The 24,043-nt window shown below is 45.7% G+C and overlaps 7 protein-coding genes across 7 annotated transcripts; 2 read left to right on the top strand and 5 right to left on the bottom strand.

Annotated features, from left to right (window-relative positions):
- Window positions 1–1,283: 1,283 nt before the first annotated feature.
- On the bottom strand, window positions 1,284–1,685 carry N7483_001685 (uncharacterized protein; the record flags this gene model as incomplete). The annotated part of the gene is made up of 1 exon (XM_057085122.1): window positions 1,284–1,685. The coding sequence occupies one exon, from the start codon at window positions 1,683–1,685 to the stop codon at window positions 1,284–1,286; it is 402 nt and encodes a 133-aa protein (XP_056951271.1).
- A 4,194-nt stretch (window positions 1,686–5,879) lies between these two features.
- On the bottom strand, window positions 5,880–6,294 carry N7483_001684 (GNAT family N-acetyltransferase; the record flags this gene model as incomplete). Its single annotated transcript, XM_057085121.1, has 2 exons — window positions 5,880–6,084; window positions 6,137–6,294. 2 exons carry the CDS (start codon window positions 6,292–6,294, stop codon window positions 5,880–5,882), a joined length of 363 nt encoding a protein of 120 aa, XP_056951270.1.
- An 863-nt stretch (window positions 6,295–7,157) lies between these two features.
- N7483_001683 (putative RNA polymerase II transcription elongation factor (Ctr9)) lies at window positions 7,158–10,827 on the bottom strand (the record flags this gene model as incomplete). Its single annotated transcript, XM_057085120.1, has 2 exons — window positions 7,158–9,905; window positions 9,967–10,827. 2 exons carry the CDS (start codon window positions 10,825–10,827, stop codon window positions 7,158–7,160), a joined length of 3,609 nt encoding a protein of 1,202 aa, XP_056951269.1.
- A 701-nt stretch (window positions 10,828–11,528) lies between these two features.
- N7483_001682 (lysophospholipid acyltransferase family protein) lies at window positions 11,529–12,824 on the bottom strand (the record flags this gene model as incomplete). The annotated part of the gene is made up of 2 exons (XM_057085119.1): window positions 11,529–11,916; window positions 11,968–12,824. 2 exons carry the CDS (start codon window positions 12,822–12,824, stop codon window positions 11,529–11,531), a joined length of 1,245 nt encoding a protein of 414 aa, XP_056951268.1.
- A 556-nt stretch (window positions 12,825–13,380) lies between these two features.
- On the top strand, window positions 13,381–14,811 carry N7483_001681 (NADH kinase POS5; the record flags this gene model as incomplete). The annotated part of the gene is made up of 3 exons (XM_057085118.1): window positions 13,381–13,507; window positions 13,571–13,682; window positions 13,746–14,811. 3 exons carry the CDS (start codon window positions 13,381–13,383, stop codon window positions 14,809–14,811), a joined length of 1,305 nt encoding a protein of 434 aa, XP_056951267.1.
- Window positions 14,812–16,249: 1,438 nt separating this feature from the next.
- N7483_001680 (serine/threonine protein kinase CLA4) lies at window positions 16,250–18,681 on the top strand (the record flags this gene model as incomplete). Its single annotated transcript, XM_057085117.1, has 2 exons — window positions 16,250–18,109; window positions 18,172–18,681. 2 exons carry the CDS (start codon window positions 16,250–16,252, stop codon window positions 18,679–18,681), a joined length of 2,370 nt encoding a protein of 789 aa, XP_056951266.1.
- Window positions 18,682–20,547: 1,866 nt separating this feature from the next.
- N7483_001679 (uncharacterized protein) lies at window positions 20,548–20,898 on the bottom strand (the record flags this gene model as incomplete). The annotated part of the gene is made up of 1 exon (XM_057085116.1): window positions 20,548–20,898. One exon carries the CDS (start codon window positions 20,896–20,898, stop codon window positions 20,548–20,550), a length of 351 nt encoding a protein of 116 aa, XP_056951265.1.
- Between the last annotated feature and the right edge of the window lie 3,145 nt (window positions 20,899–24,043).

Genomic DNA, 24,043 nt, shown 5'->3' with positions numbered 1-24,043 from the left:
TTTGGAATTCTTCCATTCGTTTTACAATCTTCTACCACTTCGATTAGAATCTAGAATCTAGAATTAGAATTCCATACGAGGGATCCAAAAACTCGGTATGTTTTAAGTTGACCACATCCCGATAATGATCTTGAACCACGGGCGCAAGCTCGTTCCCCTGAATCCACAGATCCCCCGAAAGGTGGAGATCGACCAGATCAAATTCACCCCTTTCTAGACATACGAAGTACGCTACGGCAATTCATATTTCAGATTTTAGTTTATTCTACTCCTTCTAACACGGAGTCCGGCTTACTTTAGTCCAAGCCTCAGGGGGGTCCCAATTCGTGATCTTTCGTCATTAGGATCACTGACCATTGTAACCCTAGACCCATATTTGGCCCCAAGCGGGACACATAACGGTCAGATTTAGTCCGAAATTAACGCGCGAGCCTCTCGCTTATCAGACAAGTGCCCTTCCAGTACCCTTTTTCTCTACTGTTTTTCGGGGGCAGGACCTCGGCTATCCTGATTCCATTTTGGCCCTTTCCTGCAGGAACAAGGGGATCGGAGGATATTCTAAAGGATTCTTACCCACGGTAAGCTCCAATTTTAAACCTTCTTTATACTTATATAGGTTTAATTCAACTCCTGTGGCTTGCTACAGACCTTCAAGTGCTTAGGGGTACAACTTTTGTGGTACGGACACTTCTTAGTACTCGTAGCACGGAGTATGAAATTAGGATATGAGCCGATCCTGCGAATCAATTCGTATGATCCACGCAATTCATACCCATGTGGGCCCTTAAAGTGAATAATACAGAGAAACCGTTTCGAAATACCTGAATTTATGAACGCCATTAACACACTAAAATTATACTAAGTCCCTACTAAGTAGAATAGTGTCCCAGCCAGATGGGCCCCTGCTGCTTTTGTACAATAGTCGATCCCAGCGCCCCATAATAGGGTCCTACTATAGTAGCACTAGACTGCACTATGAAGTATGGAGACTATAAATAAAAGAATAGACGTCATATTATCATATCATCACATGTTGGACATCAAACTGAAGACTGTCGTTTTAGGTAGAAAAAGCCCCCCATTACTCCTGGATTATCGTACTAGTATTCATCCAAACTTGAAACCACGAACGCCGCCCATTTTTGGTTAACCATTTTATGTTCAAGATTGAATCATTAAGAATAGATACGTAGACTAGATGAGGATTAGTCAATGTAAGCGAACTTGAAAGTGCAATCACTATGACATACCAACTTGAATAAAAGTTCCTTATAAAATCCAGACTACACACCGACTTTAACTGGAAGGTCGGCGTCAATAGGACCAACTAGAGAAGCGTCGCTATCTTCGGAACGTCTAGCGTTCCTGACACCGGTGGAATCGCCGTTACTGAGGAGGTTGAGGCCTAAGCCCACGTCTCCAGCGGAGTCCTCGCTGCCGCGCTTTGCAAAGTCCTTGGCAATATCGGAAGCCAGGTTAGCATAATCGGTAATCAAGTCTTCATCATCACGTTTGGCGTTTTTAACACCAGTGGAATCGCCGTTGCTCAGGAGGTTAAGACCCAGGCCGACGTCTCCGTTAGAGTTCTCATCAGAGCGAGGCTGAACAGCGTTTCCGTCTGTGTTCAGACCAAGAGGGACAGCGACGGCTGCCACAGCAAAGAAAACTGCGATACGGTATTGCATGATGATGGAGAAGCCGACTGTGGCTTTGATTAGCTATTTCATTCATACACTCTGTCAGAGTGGCATAGTTGTTTATGTGTTTGGTTTGTGTGTTGATGCTGATACATTGATGCAGATATCACACTTACCAAAAGAGGAAAAAATATGATCAGTTTCAGCACGACTGAATATGGAAGAAGAAAAGAAGGGAAGAAAAGAACCAGAAAGGTGAAAGTTCAGGAAAAGCGACTTCTTAAGTACCTGGCAAGCCTAGTATACACCCTACGCCCTCGGGGTTGGCAATATGCTTGACGTGCTCATACTATTGGGTCGGTGTACTCGGGATACCATTTCCGCTTAAATCGAGTTCTATCTATGGTCTAGAGTGACGATGACATGGATGATAGTTTCCTTTCTTGTAAGTCCTAGAATAAGCTGGCCTATCAATAAGAAGACTTGTACTTCTATCTAATATGAAACATTGTTGAATGCAGACAGAACCATTATATGGACATGGTGGAACCGTGGTGCTGAAGCTTGTGTGGGGAGCTTTCTCCTGGCCCGAGCCAGTGTTAAGCCTGGGGCGAAGGCGTTATAGAGGGTCCTGACCAAATTAACCAGTTGAATTATTGAATAGTTCATTTAGGTGGGTGACGCTTCCTCTATTTCTCCGAGTCTTGACCCGCAGATACTAAAGCGGTGATATCATCATTTCAGGTGGCTGAACTGGGATTATTCTGCATTTCGACATTCCTCTGATCATAACATAGGATGATGGAGGGTAGGTGTGACTAGTAAGTAACAAGCTAGAATAATATTGCATTATATTGACAACAAATATTCAAATATCTGATATCATATGAGAAGCGCCACTAAACGCCTCACCCTTATTCTATGCCAAGCACAACCTTAATGCGGATAAAGTTCCTTTTATCCACCAAATATTTGAATATCTCCAGCGTTGCACTTTGAGATATTAATCATTAAAAAAGAATACAACATACTCCACTATGTTCTCTGGTCTCTCATCTCAACTCTCCACTAAAGCAGGGGCGGGTCCATTTTAATTGTCCCGATTCCTCAGTCTCGGAACTCGGATGTGCCCTAGGTCGTATCCGGTTCCTCGTTCCTTGGTGCAATGGAGAAATTCTCCTACACTTTTCAAGTTTGCCCCAGATTATGCATAAAGCGCGAGTCACTTCGTTCATTGTGCATTTACTGAGACCGGGTCTTAGTTTCGTAGGTGGCTTGATGATGTTATCCAATTGGGTGAAGATGGGATCAAATGAATTGGACTGTGAGTATGCTCTATCATTGTGATAAAGTTAGAGAATATACTATTCTCAAAGTCTTCTCTGTTTTCATATTCTATTTTGTTCTGTCTTCATGTCTTTTTGGCCTTCCAGGGTTGTTGTTTTGGTCTATTACCGATTCTTTCACCTGAAGTACTACATTGGATCAATACATCCATGTCTACAATCGCCATGTATACCCTGATCAAACGTATAAGTACATAGAAGTAATTAAAGTACCAGACGATGATCGATATTTTTTTAATTGTAAATCTATGTATCATGGAATGCATTAATACTGTCCAATAGTCATTAGTCCCAGCCCAACAACCAGACATACTACTCAGACATAACTCACATGCAAGAGCTAGACCATCCTAACCTCCTAACAGAATCTAGAAAAATCTAACCTGCAGTGTAATCTCAGCATAGGTATCAAGGGCGAACAAAAAGAGAATGTAACTAGCCCCCACAACCTTGGAAAATAAGGACAAATCAGAACAAAGGAAAAACCAACAATACCGAAACATGCATATGCACGATCGGAATGCACCACACCTGCATGGACATGCAGCTGCAGCCGTATGGCGGGATTCAGATCCTTGCTCGGAAGTATTACGGAGTTGTCCGTCGTACACTAGACATGTACGGACATGTACGGAGTATAGCATAAGCAATTTAGTACTACTATAGAACAATCTACTACCTATCAAGTAGGACAAAGTACAAATGGAGTATATCCTTTAAATGAGCTTGAATTTGTATGGAGTTCAAAACATTGAAATATTCGGAGTCCTCCGATTAATTAGGGGCTTTCTGATCCACCCTTGACTCTTTGAGTCTTTGAAGCACGTATCTACCCGACTCGGATCACAGACTAAGAACTGACCCGCAACGCATTGACGAATTGATCCATTTTATAATTTTGACGAATCCTGAATATCCCGCATTGGTGGCCTAAAAGATATGATGAAAAATTATTCAGAAATGGCTCATTAGTGCCCAGGTGGCTATTAAGACATCCATTTTGGACAACGTATTATAGCATTATATCAACCTTGGAATCCATAATAAATTCAACAAGCAATTGAGCAAGTACTAGTGATGACAATTATCTTCCCATCCTTGACAGGGCCACTTAGTTCCTACTAAATATCTAGATACAATTATTCTGAAATAATAAGGATTAGCCCCTGTATTATCCCAACCGTGACACTGGTACGAATTAGAGGATTCATCCCCAATAACGAAGTTGGATCTAGCTTCAGTCAAGAAATCCTTAAGCCAGGTTTCTGTTCCATATCTGTCTAACTTGTGACTGATATCTTGGAAACATCCTTGCTCAGCCTGCTCCTTCGAAAGTTGGAAAAGGAACCTATTTTCCACATGAAAAGTATGAGTTTTTCTGTTGAACCACGCTTCAGCCTTAATAAATACGCGTGCAAGAGGGTGTTCAACTGAGCACAGGTGATGGAAAGTATCAGATGATATTCCCAACGTCAACCTTTCCAAAACCTTCGTCTGATATCGGAAGTATTCCACTGGGTGTTGTTTCTGATGGAATGTGAGACTCAAGCATGGACAGATATCCACTTTGCCAACGTCTTGGAAATGGCACCAAGATCCACATCCTATATCGGATATGGAAGGTCGAGGTCTTTGATGACATTTTCTGCGAAACAGAAATTCAAGTTACCATTTACTGGAGGGATTCTGGTGAAGATGCTGACATTTCTCACAGAAGACCCAGCGCTTGTTTTGAAGGCGGCGGAGGAACTCTGTCGCAGGTAATACTGAGAGTACACCTATTCCATTTTTCTTGTTATATGAGACATAACAGGCATGCAACCTCTTAAAGGTTAGTGCAAAGCAGGCCTGGTCTAGATCGGAAAGATATTGAAAGATGATGTCCACTATCTCTGATGGGATCGTCCATGGTATTTTGCCCTTGGATTCGATCAAATCCCCAGAGAGTGGAACTTGGATTTGCAAAATTTTGCGAAAATGCGAGTTTATCAAAGCGCGCGTCGTAGTGATATTCATAGTAAATTAGTATTCAAAGATGTGTATTAGTACTAGTAGTAGTATAATGAAGCTGTTCCTGAAGGGAGATACTAGGGGTTGCTATACTATGACGCGCACACATACTACACCACGGTCCATCCTCAACTAACAGCTTAAAATTTTTGAACAATAAACATTTAAATAAAAATAACATTGTATCACAAGAGATAGGGATTTGAATAAATGAAGTACTCTTTCCACTAGTAATTTATACTGTATAAGCCATCTTACATCTAGAAAGATTCCAGGGCTGACCGGGATCGGAAATTAGACAATCAGATCGGGATGAAATCCGGGGGGCTAATTTCATTTAATTTCCGATGAATGCGCATAAATGTATTGGAACCAATCGATTTATCAAGTTACTCGGTTGAATTACCCTCTTTTTTACTAAATAGTACTTTGTTATCGGTGCCTCGTGCTTCATCTCCAGAGCTACTATACTCCGGAGTACTAATCTTGTCTATTCTCCGTCTCAAATCTATGCACATCGTATTCGATTTAACAAAGATACACATTGTGGATCATAGTTACTTGTCTTCTCTTATGGTTACTCTTCAACATGGATGTTGGATTGTAGATTCATTGGTGAGGAGCTCGTCAATGCGTGTTGGAATTGCGTGAGCACCAGATACTACATAGTCTCTTCCTTTATAGGCTACCTACTAGTACGAACTATAGCTTCTTAATTTCATCTCATTTTTTATCATAGTATGGCTCTAATCGGATACGAATACGACTAGATGAAATATTGAGCCCCAATGAGAAACTTTCAAGGAACAAGAGATATCATACTGTAGATAGTCATCAAGGTACAAACTTGTACAGATGGGTCGAAACACCATCAGGATCATCCTCATCACCTTCCTCCAGCAGTACAGATGAACGCATACCCAAGAGCTTTGTAAAGCCTCGCTCCCATACGCGCAGCATTAACACCTTGTGTAATGCCATCCATTCTCGCAAGGTCGAGAGTCCGTGTCACGAGTTGAGTACCATGACCTCTTCTCCAATATGCTGGATGTACGCAGAGTATATCCATCTGAGAAAGCCCAGTAAAGTACCTACACAAATAAGTAATTAGTTTGATCTCGTCTTTAGATAGCCTGAACTTACCTCTTCTCTATAGCTTCAGAACTCTCACCGAAGGAACCATACTGCTTTTTATTCAAATCTCGTCCCGGATTCGATGGGAGATCTGGATACTCTTCTATCAAGCCACTATTAGCATCTACTTCAATCGCAAGTAGTATCAGATCACATTCCATCTTCATTTGGTCTGAATGACCTATATGAGCCGACCCGGATTCAAGTTTGTAGCTCATAACCCCTACCACAACTTTTTCGCCTGCCAAAGGAGCTTCCCATTCATTATCTATTGGGATAATGGCTTCTATGGACTCATTTTAATTAATGCATACTCAATGACAAGGACGATCTTGTCTTCGCTTTTGAGGGCATTTATGAACTCCTTCCGATAAGCGAGGAGAGTATCCTCGGGAAAATTTTCGTGGTATGGTCGTTCCCATTTGAATACGGGAGAGTAGCGCAAACTCGCTGTTGCGACTATGCCTATTCTGAGGATATCGGATGGCCGAGCGAGACGAAAGGTCCCTAGAGGATGGATCGGAGGGAAAGACATGGCGTTTACTTCTGCGAGATTGCTATGCTTCGGAGGACCCAAAGACATGGACAATCTAGAGATGCCGATTAGGAGAAACGCGACTCATTGGAGACAGACGAGTAGGAGCAGGCGTAGAAGGACTACTCCTCTTAATATAACAATTAATGCCCAAGTGTGTAGGGGTGCTATACCAATAACCTTGGAATACTATACCCAGTCCGATACTCAGGTATGTGCATTTGAGACTCTGACCGACCCGAACCTTGCACCATCAGCTTGAAACCTCAAGTCTATCAGCCATAGAGCTAGACGGAATAGATATAAGGCATATGAATAGGTATTGGATAAAAATTATCAAAGAGGCTAATTTACACATGAAAGAAATATTCTCGCAAACATGTCAAGGGTTCACGAAACGTCTGTAACGAATTCCCAGACGCCGAAACAATTTCTGCAAAATGACAAAAAGAAGAAAAGAAAGCTCGAAACTTATGCTTATCGTGAAGATCAAACTCAATCCTCCATCTCCTCATCTTCAGCTTCAGCGGGCTTGGAGTCACCGAAGAGTTCTCCCTCATCATCATCTTCCACCGGATTTTCTGGAACAGCCACTGCTTCTTCCTCGTCCTCATCATCATCATCGACGATGCGGCGAGAGGACTTATTCCGACGAGGGGCAGCGACCTCCTCATCTTGCATTGGCTCATCGTTATCATCTCCAAAGAGCTCCTCATCCTCATCACCTGGAGTAGCGGCAGCCTCTTCTTCACCCTCATCATCCGAGTCAACCACCATTTCACTACTCTTGAACTTGCTGGAAGTCTTGCTGGCAACCTTGCTCGCCTGAGCCTTCGCACCAGAGCGACGCTCCAGTCGTCGACGCTTCTTAGGCGCAGCATTTTCGCCTTCACTCTCAGGCTCAACGCTACCTTCCTGATCACCCTCCTCATCCCCAGCAATAAAATCATCTCCACCATTCTTCTTTCGCTTAGAAGCGCTCTTCTTGCGGTCCACCTCCTCGTTCCACGCCGCTGCTTGTTCATACGCTTCTTGCTCTCGCTCCCTTCGCTGCGCAACCTGTCGCTCTGTGTCTTCCGCCATCTGTTGTCGCTCCTCAGCGATTCTCCGCTTACGCTCAATTTCAGCCTCTTGCGCTTTGCGGAGCTCCTCTTCGCGCTCTTTAGCAGCGGCTTCACGGGCTTCACGTGCTTGCTGGAGTTTCGAGGCGTTGTTCTCCTCGTATTCCTTCTGGGCTTGCATCGCACGATCAAGTTGCTTGCTAATGGTGCGACCCATGTTCGCACGCTGTTCCAGGGCTGCGCTGGGGTATGGTGGGCTCTTCTCCTTGGAAAGGCGCTCGAAGGTCTCGATAGCCTCTTTCAGACCGTCGGCTGCGTCTTGCACATCCTGAAGAGTCTTCTGGGTGTTTTGTAGGCTGTACGCCAATTGGGCAATCTGGTTCTGTACAAAGGCAACGTTGAACTGGAGGTGAAGTTGATCGGGAGAAACAGCCTGGGCGCGTTGAGCGTAGTCAAGTGCGGTCTTCATGGTAACCAGGTTCATCTCCTGCTTGCCCTTCAACCACCAGACTCGGCCGAGACATGCGAGAATTTGCACATCGCGAGAGCGATCCTTTGACAGAGCAATCTCGTAGTTCTCGATTGAGCGTGAGTACTGTCGGAGCTCAGCGTAGACGTGTCCCAAGTTGAGGTAAACACTGGGGTCCTTCAGGGTCTCACGAACCCTGGAGAGAATCTGCACAGCAGCACTGTAGTCTTTCTTGTCGTCGACGAGAGCGATGGCAATACCCTGAGCGGCATAAGCGTTCTTAGGATCAAGCTGCAAGGCCTTATCGAAGAACTCAACAGCACGCTGGTAAACCTTGCGGCGTTTTTCTTTCTCCGCTTCGGTATCACGACGCATATCACGGGCTGAGAGGAGGTGCACATTGCCCATGCCAGTCAGAGCATACCGGTCATGCTTGTCATGGTACTGCAGAGTGTGCTTGTAGTGACGCTGCTCGTGATCTTCGGCGAGGTTGGCCGTCCGCTTCTTGGATTTGCTGAGGTACCAGCCAAAGAGTGAGCGAACCTCCAAGTTAGTGGACTCTGCCTCATACAACTTGGCCATCTTCTTAGGTCCTTCATCGGTAGGACTCTGACGCAAGCTAATGTAGGTCAAGCGAGCACTGGCTTCTGTATAATCGCTGTGTCGCTCTAGAAGACCTTCGTAGACCGTCTTGGCTTCATCCCACATGTCTGCTGCCTCGTAAGTGCGACCCAAGTTGTAGCTGATGGTGGTGATGAGCGCATCGACGTTGGTCTTGTTGTCTTCTTTTTCTTGTAATTGAGCGCAGGCGTTGAGTGCTGACTGGAACATTCCACGAGCAAGCGCGATTTTCTCGTTCTGGTACAAGAACGCACCCATATTGTTGAGCAACTGGGGAGGGAGGTGCTCACGAAGAGCGTTCTTGATTTCTTCCTCATCTTCAATTCCTTCCGGTCGAGCACTAGCGGGAATAGCAGCAAGTTGTAGTCCCTCCAGTTGAACGAGACACTGCATGCTCTTCTCGGGGACCGTGCTTTCATAAAGTCGGGACAAATAGACCAGCACGGATTCATCGGGAGTCATATTCAGCTTCTCATCCTTCCACATTGATCGAACTGATTCCAACAGGCTGATCGCCCGCTTTGCTTCATTTGACTTGTCCTCCTTGCTACCGAGCTTTTGAACAGCGAAGACCTCTTCTGCATGGAGTGCTGCAAGGAGAATCATCGCCTCCGGGTTTTTAGACTGCTGGATAATCTTCTCCAGGCGGAATTTGGCGCCATCAAAGTCCTTGTTCGAGACTTGCATCTGCACCGCACCGAACTTGGCCGGCAGATAGCCCTTCTCACCTCCACCACGGGCCTGATCAGAACGGTTGTAGTATTCAGTGGCTCGTGCATTGTCGTTCTCATAGTGGGATTTGCGCCCAAGGAGGTACCAGCCGTCACTGGCAATGGGCATGACATCAGTCTGTTCAATAGCCTTGCGAGCTAGCGTCTCCACAGTTGGGTATTGCTTGCGCAGGAGGAAGTAACCACCGAACATGGCACAGGTCATAGGGTATTCCTTGTCAAGCTTGAAGGCCTTCTGGGTGTATTGGGTCATGGCGACCTTGTACAAAGATCCGAACATCGGATCGGTAGTCGACCGGCGAGAGCTGTCGTAGAGGTAGTAAATAGCTAGGAGGATATTCGCAACCTTAGATTCGGGGTTCTGCATTGAAAAAAGCGATTAGTTGAGATATTCATATCTTTCTGTTCTTTTGTAGACCTACCAAAGACAGCGATCTCTCCCAGGCGGCCTTGGCTTGATCTTTGAATCCTAGCTGCCACATACAACACCCGATACCGATGCGAGGGTCTGGATCAGTGAGATTTGGCACCTTCATCAGAACCTTCTGGTAACCTTCAAGAGCTTCAGCGTATCGACCCAGCATGTAATGCGCTCGGGCACGACCCAAAATAGCCATAATATTGCGGCCGCCAAAAGCCTTGGACGAGTCGTCGAAGCATTTCAGAGCTTGGCGCAGGGCTTCCACCCGCTCAGAAGTATCAATGGCGCCAGGACGAACAGCACGAGGCGGGTACAGAGATGCACGGAGAAGGCATAGAACACCCCGGGCGAGGAACAAAGGTGGGTATGCCGGGTTCAAGCGGGATGCCTCATTCAGGGTTGCTGTTGCTTGCTGGAGATAGTGGTCCTTGGTCTTAGCTTCTGAATAGAGCTCACCCTCAGGTGCCACACGAGGAGCCTGTCGGCTCTTAAGCATGAATAGCCAGCAGACCCAGCCCAAAAGGCCGAGCTTTTCTTTGGTGGCACCGTGAGCCACGGAGGCCAGACCCTTGTTCAAGATATCGATGGCATGGTCGATTTGCTTTCGCTTTGCATAGGCGAGCGCGATAATCACCCAGAAGTTTTTGGCTGCACGCTCATTCTCTAGCAGAGTGCAGAGCTCGGTAGGATCCTCGGGGAGGTCAAGGAGGCTGACTTCGACTTCACTGTCGAAGCTGGAGGCGGGGATATCAATGGCATCGGGAATGTCGGAGAATCGAAGCGCGGTGAAAGAGCTCGGGGCAGGAATGGCATCGCCATTTAAGCCATTGGTGTGGCTACCGGCATTCTCGAGGGATGTCATGGTTGCGACCACGCGCTGAGACAAGCCGACGGTCCAGGGTGTCCACCGAGTATGATGTGAGTAGGATGAAGGTAGAAAAAAGGAGAATGAGTAGTGAGTTTTTTTTTTTTAGCTCATTATCAAGCGTGGTTTCCCATTTGAATCTGTTAAGGATAATCAATTCACTGGAAGAACCGATCGCATGAAACGCGCCAGTCGGAGATGTGCTCGCTGCTCTGGATCCTGAGAATTGAATGGAGTGGCTGGAGCACATGCACCGCCACATGTATACACCGCCTTGTTACTGCCAAATGCATCACCTTCGAAGACCGTTTCCATGAACATCGTATGTCAATATCTCAAGTTTTATATAATTAAGCAAATCATATTTACTTGGAATCCTGAGAGTTCAAGAGCATCAAAAAGCAAAGTTTTCCAAAAACTTTTTTCAATTTCCCTTTGTTGTATTCTATACAGTACTTATGCACACTTGAAGTATGAAACAACAACTACTATACCACCTGAGCAGTGTGTCCAACTTGAAGGAACTAGAATTTCATTCAATTCATGCCACTAGATATTGTTGATACTTTAGGTTCAATGTTCAAAGTTCAATGTATGTATAGGAATATTCTTCTTTATAAATATTATCTAGGTCTTGATAGTCATGTCTTGTGAGAGGCAAGAGTGAAGAGAGTCATGTCCAACGCGCACCGTGCCAATCAATGAAACCAGCTGCAAACCACTTTACACACTACCGCTAAACCAACCAAGGCAGCAAAAATCTGACCAAGTTCAATCCAATGATGTAAACGAACATAGGATTCAACATATCCAGCATCGACAGCCACTTTCTGCTCGGTCGTGGCATTCTTAGCTTCAATCGAGCCGGCCAAGTCCGAGGGGAATCGACCCGTTTCCCAGTAATGATCCAAGAGTCGGTCCTTCTCGGCCCATCGAGCTCGCAGCCATTCTTCAAATTCCTTAGCATCATCTAGGGGGATATCTGCAACAGCAAAGCGGCGCCAGTGCATGTTCACGGAGGTTGGTGGTCGCCCTTGCAGATATGTAGATCGAAGAGTGAAGTACTTATCTGGGTACACTCCCTTTCTAGAGGATCATTAGTACTGTTTAGATTCGAGGATCAAAAAGAAAACATACGGAGGTCCCTCATAGGCAATAGTGCTATCATATACCCATTCCACAGTTCCCCGTAGCTGTTGTAGACAGAAAAACAGCCCCGTGGATCGGGGCAAGATCTGGTGATTGAAGGATGGGAGGCCCTGCTTCTCTCCAAATGCATCGCTCCGCCGCTTAGTGTTGATAGAGAGGTTAGTTCCCTCTGGGAAAATCAACAGCCACATAGGGTCATATTGGGAGTCTTTTGACTTGTTGCCCATATACTTGGTCTTCAGTTTTTGAAGCCGGTATTCAATGCGAGCTTTGTCCGAGAGCCATTTTCGTGCTAGGAAGATGAAACCATAAAACATCATTCCTTGGCCTACCACAGGGATCCTCTTCAATGAATCTTTGAGGATGATGAAGATCCGACCATGCATGACATTGGTATAGGCGAACCACCAAAGATAAACCCAGTCGGTGTAGATCTGGTGATTGGCGATCAAGACTAAGCGCTCTGGGAAATCAGCCTGCAGCATGCCATCTTCAGACAGATGCAGTTGCCCCCGAACGGTTTCATCTCCGCTGACTCGGAATAGTGTTGGGCTACCCCATTCTGTAAGGGCCGTGATCACCAGCCCGAAATTTTGTTTTGTGTATGCCATATACAAGTAGTACCATTGTTTGTTGATGAAGTATAGAGGACAGCCGATGAGCTGAGTTACAAAGATGATAATAATGCAGCAGTCAAACCATGTTGCCAGCAGGAGTGACCGGAGGATCTGCATAGCAATGCCATGCTTTAGACGTGGATCGGTGGGGGGTTTGGTGGTATGTTTTTGAAGCTCGGTCGCTTCCGCCGTGGGAGGCTTGCGTTGACGAGCCTCGGTTGAGCTCATGACAGACAATGGATGCCCAAATGGGCTGTAGGAGAAGATAAATCCAAGCTTTGGGGGTATGTGATATAATGGTAGGTACAAAGGTGTGAGTGCAAAACACACCACCAGTATTGAGGAGGGGAAGTATTTGTCTTGTGGTCAGCGGGAGCTGGCGGGATCGGGGGCGCAGATCAACAACTCCACAGCCTCAGGCTATAGCCCTATACTGCAGCGACAGAGGTTGATGAAAAGAAAGAAAATTATATTCAGGAGTCCAAAAAAACAAACAAATCAAGAAAAGCAAAAAGCTCGGGAAAAGGGAAAGAATATATAAAATGATTCTAAGAGAGGAGCAAGGTCTCGTGAACAACAAGCTTGAAAGCTTTCCACGGTTTCAATAACGTCAGTGCTTTCGAGAGCGGTGGGGCCCAATGATTTATCCTCTCCGCCTTGTCTTTAACCCGTGGACCATATGTGCTTTCATTGTTGACTCATTTATTCCTTTCTAGAGATTGGTTTCTCTTTGGGCCATGTCAGAGGTGATTCGCCATATCCAAATTAATACCTGACAGTGGCTATGACCATGCAGGCCTTCCGGCGCGTCCCTAGCCTGGCCTTGCGCCGGTGCTTTTCCTCGTCTGCACCTTGTCACGAGATTCGTGACATTAGCGCCTTGCCTCGCCGACTGATCCCAAAATTCCAAGGTGTGGCTGACTACTCTGAGAGAATGGAAATGTTTTGAGCTGTGAGGTTAATCATTTGATCAGAATCCCAGGGCGAACTTCTCTCTCTACAATGGCCAGCACCGCCACGAAATATCCTGTTAGTGCGCAAGGATTGCGCTCCAGCAGTGACAGAATCCCTTATTGAATTTGTCAAGTATGTCCCATAGCTGAGCGATGCTGGTCATATAACTCATTTAGCCTAACTCCTCTCTGCCAGTCATATTTCCTCCACCTACCCATCTACCGCCGTTGTCCTCGAATTTAAAACTGCCGCGGAAGTTCATTCGTCCCTTTCATTCCCTGTCTATACTGCGTCCTTAGACGAAACTCCCAATGCGTTTCATGACAAGATCGACCTCACCGTGACTCTTGGAGGAGATGGAACGATTCTCCATGCGTCCTCACTATTTGCGACCTGCTCCAATGTACCCCCGGTATTATCGTTCAGCATGGGGACCCTGGGATTTTTAAGTGAATGGAAATTCTCCGAGTTTAAACGAGCCTTTCGGGAAGTTTACATGTCGGGGGCTGGCGCTGGAGATCGCACGTCGGTGCTAGAAGAGGAAACAAAACCTATGGTGGCCTTACCGCAGTCGTCAGATACCCAAGACGACTCCATGGGACCAACTGGTTGGTCCTCGGTGCGTGGGAAGTCGATGGGATCAACTCGTGGCGCCCCCATCTTGATGCGCAATCGTCTGAAAGTGGGATTATTTACGGGAGATGGCCGTGAGACCACTCTGACTCGCGGAAAAAGTGACCAGGGTGCAGGAGTCTACGTCATGAACGAACTGCTTATCCATCGTGGCAAAGAGCCGCATCTGGCAGTGGTGGACATTTTTGTTGGGGGCCGTTACTTGACTGAGGCTGTGGTAGATGGCATCATCATTTCTACCCCAACAGGTAGTACTGCATACAGTCTCAGTAGCGGTGGCAGTATCGTGCACCCGTTAGTGCCCTCAATCCTGCTGACGCCTATCTGTGCTCGGAGTCTTAGCTTTCGGCCCCTCGTGTTGCCGCTCAGTACGCCGATCACTCTCCGCCTGAGCGAAAAGAACCGGGGCCGAGAACTGGAGGTCAGTCTGGATGGAGTGAATCTGGGCCAAGGGATGGCGATTGGCATGGAGGTCCGGGTGTGGAATGAGGAGATGCGGCATGGACAGAATGAGTGGCATGGTGGCGTGCCTAGCGTCATGCGAAGATCTATGGGCGGCGAAGCCCATGAGGGGTGGGTTGGTGGGTTAAATGGGTTATTGAAGTTTAACCATCCATTTGGGGAGTGAGTTGCCCTAACCGGCAATCTGTACATATTGTAACTTTTATCTTATGGCCATACTGACCTAGTGTCTACTGGGTATGGAGTCACGTTGGAGTGGCACCTCTGTACTATATGAATGATATTCTCCAACATCGAAGCTTCTATAAATCTCCACTTTATCTGCTTATAGATATGAATATTTATTAATTATCTTTATAGAGATTTATCTATACTAGCTTGACCATTTGAAGTATCTAGTATTAGTACCGTGTATGCCCCTAATATTCTGACTATGCTGATATCTACTACATACTTCATAGAGTATATGAGACTATACTATCAGCCCTGTTAGGCGTCCAAGGGTAAACACAGATAAAATAACCCTATTTATCCTATATCTATACTAGTATCATAACTTGAACTATTTCATCATATCTATTTCCAATGGTTTAAATCAGTTCATACCATTCATAATCTACCACGAATAGTCAACTGGTATCTGTTCCTGGCCCAGAATCATTGCGACCGTGGATGGAGTACTCAACTAGTCTCTGATTGGTAGAATTGAGTGTTTTCGGTTGATTAGATTCCCCTGGATCAGATTCAATTTCAATTATTCCATTTAATTCGTTATTCTTACCCTGGTCTAGTACACTAATACATTAATATACAAGTTCCTGAAAGAGTAACGTGGTTCAGGGGATCAAATTGGGGATCATCTTTCCCGGCCCAAGTCCCATTTCGCCCCTTTAACATTTGATCTTCCCTTTCTTCCCTTCAAGTTCCCCCCCCCCCCCCCACCACCTTTTTTTTTTTTTGAACTCCATCGTTCTTGTATTCTTTTGTTGTGTTTTTGCTCGAGCTATCCTCGCAGTGCGAGGACGGCTCTTTTTTTTTATTTTTTTTTATCTATTTGTCTCGTGAGTTTTTCCCACCATTCCTACCCCGTTAGCCCCTGGAACTGCGGGATCGCTCCTTGATCCCTTATCCGACCCTGGCGTCTCAGATTCTCTTTTTGGAATCTTAACTAACCCCTCCAATCTTCTTTGATTATTAGAATTGTGAGATTTGGAGCAGGCTTCAGGCGATCCCAGTGATCCCTCGGCGTGCTCTCGGCGCGCTTAGTCGTTCCTCTCTACCCCAGCTTTCACCATTGATCCTATCCATCTCATTGACCCGATAAAGGAATCCCCGCCAGCATGGGTTCATATGGAAAGTAAGTTTGATAACTCTACAGCAAACACTAGTCCTGCGATTCTCCCCCGACGCGTCTGGTGATGCACTTGAGACAAACAAATCGCGATGCGCCCTAACAATTGCTGACCCGCGTAACATTAGCGGCACCATGTATTCGGCAGATCAGTTCATGAATCCGGGGCCGGCTCCCCGCCCCCCCAACAGATCGGCCCAAATTGTCACTCCCCGCCAGTAATACAAGCCAGGTAGCTACCTCTTTCAATCAGATGGGCTTGAATTCTCCGACTACCCCCGCTTCCGGTCTATCTCTCTTCCCCAACACCAGTACCCCGTCCTTGGCCCGGTCCCAAACCGCCGGTGGAGTCACTATTGTGAAGGAGGGTCCTGTGCGCTGCAAGGAAGACAAGTTTCTTGCCTCGTGGAACCAGCGTCAGCTTATCTTGCGCGAATACAAAATCGAATTTCTAAAGACTGAATCTGGGAAGGTTGTCCTGTCCTTCCCTCTCTCCACCGTCACTTCTGTCCAGCGATCAGAGGACACCAAGTTGGCCTTTGATATCACCCGCTTGGCCAATCCAAAGGATGTTAATAATAAGGTTGCTTTGATCACCCGTGATGTGGCCACCAAGACCATCACCTGTGAGGTAAAGAATGACGAAGAGATCTATGAATGGATCGATAAGATCTATGAACGTTGCCCTGGCATGGGCGGAGTCAGCAACCCAACTAATTTCAGCCACCGTGTGCATGTTGGCTTTGACGCGCAATCTGGTGGATTCATAGGCTTGCCTCCAGAGTGGGAGAAGCTGCTGACCACATCCGCCATCACAGAAGAAGACTATGCGAAGAACCCGCAAGCTGTCATTGAGGTTCTGGAGTTTTACTCTGACATCAAGATGCGAGAGCAGAACCCGCAATACTATGGCGGTATGAATAAACCAGCGGCCGCGGGAAGCCCGCCTAAGCTGCCCACAAGTACATCAATGGGCAGTGGAATTGCTCCTCCTCGCCCTGCACCTCCTGGTCCAATGCAGCGCCTAGACACCACACAGTCAGGTAGTATGCGCTCCGTCTCATCACCCACTACTGGAGACCGCAATGCAGAGCAGCAGCAGCAACTCGCGCGTATGAAGGAAATGGCTGACCAGGAACGTCGTCGTGTCGAGGAGGAGAACCGTCGCCGAGAGGACCAAGAGTACAATGCCTCTCTGCCCAAGGCCCGTGTTCCCCTGGCCAAGCAGGAGTTGGGTGGATATGGAGGATCTCCCGACACCCGCTATCAGCCCAGCCGTCCTGCCCCCCAAGCACCAGGTTCTTCACGCAGTCCAGGTCCCGATCCTCGTCAGTTGACCGCCCAAAGACCAGCTCCAGCACCACCATCATCTCAGAACTCCTATGGAAAGTCTCATGTCCGCACTCCGGGTGGCGGTTCTCAGAGTGGCAACGGATCGATTTCATCGTCTTCACACTACAACACACCAAGCGATGCCCGTTCTCAGGCTTCTCAAGCTAGTCGCTCACAGCAGGCTCAGGGTCCTCCACCAAGCAGACTGCCCGCACCGGTGCAGCAGGTCAAGCCATTGAACATTGCTAACAAGCAACCGGCTGCCAAGGCTGTTCCGGACAGTGTCCGTCAAGCAGAGGCAGCATTGACCAAGAAGCCCGAGCCACACAAGAAGGAGGTGCGCATGTCGGCTATGTCAGAGAATGAGGTCATGGACCGTCTGCGATCAGTAGTCTCCAAGGACAATCCCAATGAGTCTTACAGTAAGCAACGCAAGATTGGTCAAGGTGCTTCTGGATCCGTGTATGTTGCGCGTGTTAAAGAAGGGGCCACATCGGCAGTGGCTCGTGAGCTGTACCGACAGTATGGTCCAAGATGCCAGGTCGCCATTAAGCAGATGGATCTGCGCAGTCAGCCTCGTAAGGAATTGATTGTCAACGAGATCATCGTCATGAAGGACAGTCAGCACGCCAACATCGTCAACTTCTTGGATTCTTTTTTGCAGGAATCGAGCAATGAACTCTGGGTCGTTATGGAGTTCATGGAGGGTGGTGCTTTGACCGATGTGATCGACAACAACCCAGTCATCCAGGAGAACCAGATTGCCACCATCTGTGCCGAGGTATGTTTCATTTTCGAGATTCCCTCTATTACACGTTATACTAACCGCTTCGTAATTTACAGACTTGCAAGGGGCTGGCCCACCTGCACGCCCAGAACATCATCCACCGTGATATCAAGAGTGACAACGTTCTTCTCGACCGTGTTGGTCACGTTAAGATCACCGATTTCGGTTTCTGCGCCAAGCTTACCGAGTCCAAGAACAAGCGAGCCACCATGGTTGGTACTCCCTACTGGATGGCCCCAGAGGTTGTTAAGCAGAAGGAGTACGGCCCCAAGGTCGATTGTTGGTCCTTGGGTATCATGGCTATTGAGCTGATTGAGTCCGAGCCTCCTTACCTGAACGAGGAGCCATTGAAAGCCCTGTATTTGATTGCCACGAATGGTACTCCGCGTTTGAAGAAGCCGGAGAAGCTGAGCAAGGAACTTAAGGCTTTCTTGAGTGTTTGTCTCTGCGTTGATGTCCGCAGCCGTGCCACTGCAGATGAGTTACTTGCCCATGAGTTCCTGTCGACCGGCTGCAGTCTGGCCAGCTTGGCCGAGTTGTTACGCTGGAAGAAGGCAACCGGCTAGATGAAATAATTTCTGCCTCAATATGGTCTCTTTTTGCTCTTCACAGCTCCGGGCTGCGATCAGGAAAACCAGCCAACTCCAATCCCAGCATAACACCCCCAATTCACTCTTCATCCCGTCATTCTACTTGAAGATCATCTGTCTTGCGCACATATGGGTATCATTTAACGCCCTCCGGTTAGGTCATTCCTTTTTCCCTTTCATCGCTCTGCCAAATTTTGTCTCTTAAGAATGAACCGAACACTGCATAGACACCCCTTCATGGAAATTTCCATGGATGTCTTCTTTTTCTCTACCCCTGCACATCATACAGAACACTTGGCGTGGGTAATAAGGCGTTCTGTCGATTCTTTTTCTCTTTCAATCTTCTGTCCTTGGTTGATGCTGTTCCTAATGCCTCTACCTGTTTATCATCCTGCACAGGAGACCTTGTTTCCCTCATACCACTTTGACATTATTCCGCTCCGCAGTTCCTGTTCACTTTCTACGATACTGATGTTGACGATTCTGACATGCGCTGCGTATCTCCTGTCTCTAAAAGCGACAACCTACCTAGTTTTGCGTCTGAATTGAAGGTTTTATTTTTAGTATCCACTGGGCTACAATACCCATCAATCTGATTTCTATTTCGTTCAATCTTTCGAAACACTCGTACTTTATGTCTTCTCCTAGTCAAATTTATCTTAGATGAGTCTTACCTATGGATGGGCTCTATCAACCAACCTGAAGTGAAGGACTCGGGAATTCTAGCCTATTCATACTAGTTGAAATCACCATATTGCCCCATGATACTAGCACTCTAGTGCTCCAATTTATTCAAGCTCAATAGACCTCTTTTTCTACTTGGGTTACAGTGGTTTTCGAGTTTTCTCACCGTCTGGCAGAATACTACTCAGAGACCACAGATTTACCAATAGACTATTTTTCTTTTATTTATTACATATATCTAAACATGCACATGTGAATATATCCCGCTTTATTTAGCTATCTCTTACTTCTATTTTAGATATCTGTAGGGTTGCCAGTTGCCTATATCTAACTATATGACAGGTAGCCTTCCCCTCTAGGTAACCATGTAGGTAACCCTGTAGGTAACCCTGTAGGTACTTATATAAAAAGAGGTGTCAGTCATTATGTAGAACATCCCAAGGTCCCTGTCTGAGAGGATATGGACACATCTAGCCAAGCACTCGCGTGCTGAGGACATACCTCTCCAAATTTCAAATGCTCGCTGCTTCACTGGCAGTGCCGCGAAAAGCGCGGCGTGAAGACTTGTACAGTATCAACTTCCATGCGGGAGAATTCTCAGTTTGGAAAATGGGAATTAATTATACTAGTAGTAAGTCAAAACGCTACATATGTATAATTTGACAAATTTAGCCGATTTAGTATGAGTGTTCGCATATGGATGTGGATTCGTTAAATTGATACATGAACGTGCTTTATGTGTCCATATTTCTCAGCGTAGAGTAGATTTAATACAATACCTTGAAGATTCTGGCCCAACATTTTATGAACTTGGTTCTATTTAATCTCAGTTTAAAACTTGAACTGTGGAGTTAGTGAAAAGAGATTAAAGATATTCAGATAACACTATGATTTGGCCGACTCTCAAGTTGTGACTGCCAGCCACTACTAGTACACATTCCTCTCCCCATCCTCGTATCCTCCAGATTTCATATCGTATTCAATTTTCCAACCTCGGGCTCAATGCAAGAGCCAGAGCAAAGCACCAAAAACTCAACATTCAATCAAAACAGTACTTGAACCCTCAAGAATTCGGATCCACCAATACCTATTCAACATCCTGTCCAAGACTACCTATACCATGCGAAGTGGAGTATTCACAGGCTACTTAGTAGTAGTCTAAATCTGAGCCTCAAGATCCTGTAGCTCAACATAATCGGGTGGGTAATCCTGATTGCGCGCATTCTGATTCCTATCCGAAAGACTGTCTTCAGGGGTTGTGGTGATAGTCCGTTCATACATAGTAGACTCGGTATCACCTATTTCAGCACTTTCCGTATCGTTCGCTTCCATAGCCTTGATGGCTTTGATTGCCCGACGCTCCTCATAACATTCATAGATCCCAATTATAACGTAAACTAAGGCGGCTAGTATGGCGCCAAACACGAGTAGACAAAGGCCGATACTGAGGATCCACTCAAGTACCGTCAGAGTGAGGCCTGCCAACTTATCAGGGAAGCTCTTCTCCATTATTGATCAGTTTGGATATGGTTGAACTAAGTGAAATTTTGTATTGAAGTCACGGTGTGTGTTATTGAGGGCGTTCAAGTTGTGTACATAGTTCAACATTCAAGTTTGATAGGTATCCACTGGCATAAATGACGCAACTGATTTCATCGCCGACTCCAATTTTAACATCTGTATATCCATACTAGTACTAGTAGAATATAGCACTAGTATTATTTTATTTTGGAAAGATCTATTATGATCTATTTCTATGAATAGAGCTTGAGTCCATCATGTCATGAAAGTATTACTGCCCAGGTGGTATTATCCATATGAGTTCGCTGGGTGCGTTGGGTATTATAGTATACAGATATGGGTTTGATCAGCGTTTATATTCACTACTGGCATGTAGATAGACTAGTAATACTACTAATAGTACTACCTAATAGGTAGTACCTGTTTAGAGATAGGGGTACTATAAGTAGATTTATAGGTAAGCACTTGAGGTATAGAGGAGTTATCTTAATATCCATTCTAATGCCTTAGGATGTTCTAAATTAAACCCATATACTAAGCAAAGACAAGATAAAAGTCAGTATTTTGGGCTGATATTAAGCTGAATGAAATAATTTAGCCCAGGTCCAGGTCCTCTCTCCGCTCAATGCTTCCATTTCCAGAACATTAGATGATATCATATTCCCACCTAGCAACAAATAACAAGTCATGATTACTATTTAGTAGAATAAAACTCCAAGCAACTCAAGGTATAATCATAACAGTGCTTAAAGTCTCAACATTTCAAGGCTCAAGCACTTCAATGTTGAGTCACAGATTTCAGATCCGCAGGACCATGATCTTATCCAAGACTAGGTAACATACGGAGTATTCACAGGCTACTTAGTGGTCTAAGTCTGAGCCTAGAGATCCTCTGACTCAATATAAGGAGGGGCCGGATCCTGATTGCGCGTATCCCGATCCATATCCGAAAGAGCTGTCCAGGAGTCGTGATAACAGGTTGTTCATACACAGTAGACTGAGTGTTGCTTTCTTTAACACTCTGTGTTTCCTTCACCCCTGTGGCCTTGCCTCTCTGACCCTGCCAATAATATTGAAAGGTCACTTTTATAACACCATATAATATAATCAAGGCAAGTATAATACCTCCCGTGATGAGAACCCACACAACTGTAGTCACAAAAATGTCTAGCGCCTTGTCAGTCACTTCATTCGCCATTTTTGACCGGGTTGGATATGGTTGAACTAAGTGGAACTGTAATTGAAGCTATATTTCAGTATGAGTGTTAGTGACAGTGTCTAGGTCGTGTATACATGTGCATGTATATGATTCAACATTTGAAGTTGTTATAGGTATCCACACACATGGATTATGATAGATGCCGCAACCGATTTCATCGCCGACTCCAACACATGTCTATATTAGTACTAGTATCACTGGTACCATTACTACTAGATATATTCTGTATAATCTTAGAGCTATTGGGGGATCGAAATCTACAAATAGAGTCCATATGGTATGAAAACTAGGCCAGTGAGTTTGGGTTGACTCATCTATATATGGATATAGGTTTGATGAGCGTTTATATTCACTGACCTCGGGAGTAAATACATATAATACTATGTACTACTAAACTAGTTCCAAGGTTAGTAGTATTTCATTTATTAGTACTTAGTAAGGTATTGATAGAGCCTACCTACTTAGGTGAGGAGTAATCAGTGTTTCAAACCCTAGAGGCCCGCTTAGGATTTTCTGACTTACAATCATATACCAAGCAACTTGAAAGAAGATATCAAAATCTGCACCCCAGTGCACTCAAGCTTGAATTATCTATGAATAATCCAGCCTAGCTTCAGCTCCTCTCCCCGTACAATGTTTCCGTTTCCAAGGTTCCAGATAATTGATCAGGTTCCTCACGCAGACTCAAGCTCCTAAAGAAACAAATAACAAGTCTCGACCATGTAGTAGAATGAAACTCTCCAGCAACACTTGAACTCAAGATATAATCAGAGCAGTCCTTGAGATCTCAACATACAAGTATCCAGATCTGTAACATCTCGTCCATGCGGACTATTCGCAGGCTACTTAATAATAGTCCAAGCCTGAGCCTCAAGATCCTGTGACTCAACAAAAGAGGACTGCGATTTGCGCGTATTCCGATCCATATCCGAAAGACCGTGTCCAGGAGTCGTGATCATGGGTTGTTCATATACAGTAGATGTAGGCTCGGTGCGAGTGAGGGGCCTTGAATCTGACTCGCTACTTATTCTACTCTGCCTCACCCTCCTGGCCTTGCTTCCTCGATTCTCCTGCGAAAAGTTCCAGGTTCTTTTTACAATATGAAATATGAGGTATAGCACCGCACCACCGGCAAGAGCAAACCAAATAGATACCATTATATAACATAAGATATCCATAGCATCGGGAGCTGTTTCGTGTATTTGTATCCGCCATTTTGATCGGGTTAGGTGGTTGGGTTAAGAGAGATTGTGGTTGAAACTTGAAGGATGGGAGCTTGAACATTTGAAATGAGATACCTACTGATACAGATACTGTAATCCGGTGTGGTATCGGGTGACAGTAGTACTAGTACTACGTGATTCTTACGTGCATGGATATATGCCGTGGCCTATTTCATCCCCGGCGACTCGAATGTACATAGAGCATGTGAATGTGGTGACGTTGACCCTAGAGTACTAAGAAAAGAATGCTATCATATCCAGATATTGTATTCCTTGTGTACATGCAGTTTCTCAAAGCAATAAATGAAAATAAATCCCGATTATGTAGAATAAAACCGTCGTCCTAAAGCAACTCAATATTGAATCAGAGCAGCCTGAGTCTTTAAACTTCCAGATCCATCCCTCGTTTAACATCATGGTTTGGTTCAAATTTTCAAGACTAATAGATATCGCATGGAGGTAAAAGAGAAAATAGGATGCCCAGGCTACTTGGTAACAGCCTGCCAGCCAGCCTCAAGATCCTGTAACTCAATATCGGGAGACTGATACCTCTTCAAGCTGCATCTATCCCGATCTATATTGAAATGAGCAAATGCAGGGAGTTTGATGACAGGTTGCTCATAGACTGTAGATCCGGTGTGAGTATCTCTAGCACTCTGAGTATCGTTCACCCTTGCGGCCTTCTTTCTCC

Source organism: Penicillium malachiteum (genome assembly GCF_028827825.1).
Source record: "Penicillium malachiteum strain IBT 17515 chromosome Unknown utg000001l:1.0-8184562.0:1.0-8186909.0, whole genome shotgun sequence".
Lineage (NCBI taxonomy): Eukaryota > Fungi > Ascomycota > Eurotiomycetes > Eurotiales > Aspergillaceae > Penicillium > Penicillium malachiteum.
This window is presented reverse-complemented; position numbering and strand designations above follow the sequence as displayed.